At 51.8% G+C, this 5000-nt stretch overlaps 1 protein-coding gene across 1 annotated transcript in view; it reads left to right on the forward strand.

Moving 5' to 3' along the window:
* taf1b (TATA box binding protein (Tbp)-associated factor, RNA polymerase I, B) overlaps nucleotides 1–4401 on the forward strand; it is an 18309-nt gene extending 13908 nt beyond the window's left edge. The window contains exons 15-16 of the mRNA XM_035995737.1: nucleotides 2078–2362; nucleotides 4290–4401. Coding sequence (XP_035851630.1) covers nucleotides 2078–2362; nucleotides 4290–4401 — 397 coding nt within the window. The remainder of the gene's footprint in view (nucleotides 1–2077; nucleotides 2363–4289) is intronic.
* The last annotated feature ends 599 nt before the right edge of the window (nucleotides 4402–5000 follow it).

Raw genomic sequence — 5000 nt, forward strand, 5'->3', positions numbered from 1 at the left:
TGCGTGTGCACACATAAACAGACACAGACACACACACAGACGCACACAGACACACACAAACAGACACACACGCACACACACACACAGAGACACGCACGCACACACACATACATATACACACGTTTTTATTGTTTATTGTCTTTTCTTTTGATGTTTTTGTCACTTTTTCCTGCAATGTTGTGGCTATTTTTTAACGTTTTCTGACTGTTTAGAGACCAATTCAATTTCATTTATAGTATCAAATCATAACAGGAGTTATCTCAGGACACTTTACAGATAGAGTAGGTCTAGACCACACTCTATAATTTACACAGACCCAACAATTCTAGTAATTCCCCCAAGAGCAAGCATTTAGTGTACAGTGGAAAGGAAAAACTCCCTTTTAGGGAGAAACCTGGGACAGACCCAGGCTCTTGGTAGGAGGTGTCTGACGGTGCCGGTTGGGGGGGGTGATGAACAGGGGCAATAACAGTCACAATAAAGATAATGGAACAGTGATTACAAATGGTAGTTGTAGTAGTTCATGACATACCAGAGCACAGCAGGACGTAGCAGAGCACAGCAGGGGACAGCAGGACGTAGCAGAGCACAGCAGGACGTAGCAAGGCACAGCAGGACGTAGCAGGGTGTAGCAGAGCACAGCAGGGCATAGCAGGGGACAGCAGGACGTAGCAGAGCACAGCAGGGCGTAGCAGGGCACAGCAGGACGTAGCAGGGGACAGCAGGACCTAGGAGGGCACAGCAGGACGTAGCAGGGCACAGCAGGACGTAGCAGAGCACAGCAGGACGTAGCAGGGTGTAGCAGAGCACAGCAGGGCGTAGCAGGGGACAGCAGGACGTAGCAGAGCACAGCAGGGCGTAGAAGGGGACAGCAGGACGTAGCAGGGCACAGCAGGACGTAGCAGGGGACAGCAGGACCTAGGAGGGCACAGCAGGACGTAGCAGGGCGTAGCAGGACGTAGCAGGGCACAGCAGGACGTAGCAGGGCGTAGCAGGACGTAGCAGGGCGTAGCAGGACGTAGCAGGGCACAGCAGGACGTAGCAGAGCACAGCAGGACGTAGCAGGGTGTAGCAGAGCACAGCAGGGCGTAGCAGGGGACAGCAGGACGTAGCAGAGCACAGCAGGGCGTAGAAGGGGACAGCAGGACGTAGCAGAGCACAGCAGGACGTAGCAGGGAACAGCAGGACGTAGCAAGGCACAGCAGGACGTAGCAGGGTGTAGCAGAGCACAGCAGGGCATAGCAGGGGACAGCAGGACGTAGCAGAGCACAGCAGGGCGTAGCAGAGCACAGCAGGACGTAGCAGGGGACAGCAGGACCTAGGAGGGCACAGCAGGACGTAGCAGGACGTAGCAGGGCACAGCAGGACGTAGCAGAGCACAGCAGGATGTAGCAGGGTGTAGCAGAGCACAGCAGGGCGTAGCAGGGGACAGCAGGACGTAGCAGAGCACAGCAGGACGCAGCAGGGCACAGCAGGACGTAGCAGGGGACAGCAGGACCTAGGAGGGCACAGCAGGACGTAGCAGGGCGTAGCAGGACGTAGCAGGGCACAGCAGGACGTAGCAGAGCACAGCAGGACGTAGCAGGGTGTAGCAGAGCACAGCAGGGCGTAGCAGGGGACAGCAGGACGTAGCAGAGCACAGCAGGGCGTAGAAGGGGACAACAGGACGTAGCAGAGCACAGCAGGACGTAGCAGGGAACAGCAGGACGTAGCAGGGTGTAGCAGAGCACAGCAGGGCATAGTAGGGGACAGCAGGACGTAGCAGAGCACAGCAGGACGTAGCAGGGTGTAGCAGGGCACAGAGCACAGCAGGACGTAGCAGGGCACAGCAGGACGTAGCAGAGCACAGCAGGGCGTAGCAGGGGACAGCAGGACGTAGCAGAGCACAGCAGGACGTAGCAGGGTGTAGCAGGGCACAGAGCACAGCAGGACGTAGCAGGGCACAGCAGGACGTAGCAGAGCACAGCAGGGCGTAGCAGGGCACAGCAGGGCACAGCAGGGTGTAGCAGGGCACAGCAGGGAATTCCTGAACAGGAAGTGTAGGAGTCACTGCTCTTCTTCTTCTCCTCCTGAACAGGAAGTGTAGGAGTCACTACTCTGCGGTGGAGGACACGTTGCCGCGGTCCTTCGTCTGGCTGCTGCGTCTCTTCTGCTTCCTGCTGGACGTCCCGCCAGAGAGTCTCTACGAGGAGACGCTGAGGACAGAGAGACGCCTCACAGGACACAGGAGGAGGAGGAACAGGGAGGAAGAGGAGGGGGAAGAGAGAGGAACAGGGAGGAAGAGGAGGAAGAGGAGGGGGAAGAGAGAAGAACAGGGAGGAAGAGGAGGAAGAGGAGGGGGAAGAGAGAAGAACAGGGAGGAAGAGGAGGAGGAACAGAGAGAATAGAGGAAGAGGAACAGAGAGAATAGAGGAAGAGGAGGACGAACAGAAGGAACAGAGAGGAAGAGAAGGGGGAACAGAGAGGAGGAGGAGGACAGGAAGAGGAGGAAGAGGAAGAGGAGGGGGAACAGAGAGGAAGAGGAGGACAGGAAGAGGAAGAGGAGGAAGAGGAAGAGGAGGGGGAACAGAGAGGAGGAGGAGGACAGGAAGAGGAGGAAGAGGAAGAGGAGGGGGAACAGAGAGGAAGAGGAGGACAGGAAGAGGAAGAGGAGGGGGAACAGAGAGGAAGAGGAGGCCGCTGAGTGGAGGAGGAACTTCTATATATGTAGTCTTTGTTTACATTTTATGAATAAAAACCTAAAATTCTCTGAAAGTGGTGAATTCTTGATGTAATTTAGGACGTTATTTTGGGTTATTTTATTCCGGCTTTTTCTCGATGTTTTAAGACCTTTTTTCACTTTCTTGTCTTTTATTTTTCGACATTTTTTGAAATATTTTTTGTCTCTCTGTCATATTTTTAACACGTTTATTTACGCTTTTTAAACAATAATTGTTGACGCTTTTTTTCATCGTTTGTTGATTTTTTTCGATGTTGCCACTTGATATGTTGTCACTCTTTTTTTCCACGTTTTGTCGGGTTTTTTACACTTTTTTGACTTTTTTTTAAAATATTTTTGACCCTTTTTTCATTTCATGAGTTGTTTTTAAATAGCAGCAGTCAGTAACAGCAGAACCGTCGTTAATTATTAATTAATAATTAATATTCTCAGAAACACGAAGACGACATATTAAGTGACACACACAGACACACACACAGACATATATACACACACACACACACATACAGGCAGGTATACACAGCCACACACACACAGACAGAGACACACAAACACACACAGACACACAGGCAGGTATACACACACACACATACAGGCAGAGACACACAAACACAGACACACACACAGACAGGTATACACACACAGACACACAGGCAGGTATACACACAGACACACACACACAGGCAGGTATACACACACACAGGCAGGTATACACACAGACACACACACAGGCAGGTGTACACACACACAGGCAGGTATACACACAGACACACACACAGGCAGGTATACACACACACACACAGGCAGGTATACACACACACACACAGGCAGGTATACACACACACACATACAGGCAGAGACACAAACACAGACACACACACAGACAGGTATACACACACAGACACACAGGCAGGTATACACACAGACACACACACACAGGCAGGTATACACACAGACACACACAGGCAGGTGTACACACACACAGGCAGGTATACACACAGACACACACAGGCAGGTGTACACACACAGACACACAGGCAGGTATACACACAGACACACACACACAGGCAGGTATACACACACACAGGCAGGTATACACACAGACACACACAGGCAGGTGTACACACACAGACACACAGGCAGGTATACACACAGACACACACACACAGGCAGGTATACACACACACAGGCAGGTATACACACAGACACACACACAGGCAGGTATACACACACACACACAGGCAGGTATACACACAGAGACACACACATACACACAAACAGACACACACGCACACACTCCCTGTGACTAACAGTGGAACAGAGAGCATCTGTCTGGACCGTGTGAACGAGGTGACCGGAGGTAAATGCTGCTTGCTTTAGTATCACCATGGCAACGTGTCTGACACTCTGAAGTTACCTAGCAACAGCCCGCATCCTGGTCCAATGCCGCCGTCTGGTCTGTGTGAAGCTGGAGACGAGAGACAGCTCTCTCTCTCTCTGAGGAGGGATCTGATCCTCTATCTGATCTGTATCCGGTAGGCCGGCCTCTGATTATGGGATGTTTGGTTAGTGTTAGTATGGTTACAGGTGTGGTTACCTGGAACGACCACGAAAGCGAGGATGAGGACGCCGAGAGGACAAAGACCGTCTGGAGTGATTTAGGGGCTGCTAACGGACGCTAACAGATGCTAACGGACGCTAACAGATGCTAACGGACGCTAACGTACGAGAGGAACGAAATAAATATCAACCAATGAAAATGAAGAACAGAAATGATTTCTGATGTTTTGTCTCCTTTTCTCTTTTAAGTTAATAAAGAAGGAGAGAGAGACAGGTAGACAGACAGGAGAGAGAGAGAGAGACAGGTAGACAGACAGGAGAGAGAGAGAGAGACAGGTAGACAGACAGGAGAGAGAGAGAGACAGGTAGACAGACAGGAGAGAGAGAGAGACAGGTAGACAGACAGGAGAGAGACAGACACAGGAATTTGTGTGTGTGTGTGTTTTTGTGCGTGTTCTCGGAGTTGTAGTTCCTGGGAGTTGTAGTTCGTGGAGGTTTGATTCCTGGAAGTCTTGAAGGAGGAGGGACCTTTGACCTTTGACCCCCCAGTAATGAGCAGCCTCTCAGACAGCAGAGCTGAACCAGCATGGCCCCCCTCCCTCCCTCCTTCCCTCTTACCCTCCTTCCCTCCCTCCCTTTTTCCCTCCCTCCCTCCTTCCCTCTCTCCCTCCTTCCCTCCCTCCCTTTTTCCCTCCCTCCTTCCTTCCCTCTCTCTCTCTTC

The sequence above is a fragment of the Sander lucioperca genome, chromosome 19 (genome assembly GCF_008315115.2).
Source record: "Sander lucioperca isolate FBNREF2018 chromosome 19, SLUC_FBN_1.2, whole genome shotgun sequence".
Classification (NCBI taxonomy): domain Eukaryota; kingdom Metazoa; phylum Chordata; class Actinopteri; order Perciformes; family Percidae; genus Sander; species Sander lucioperca.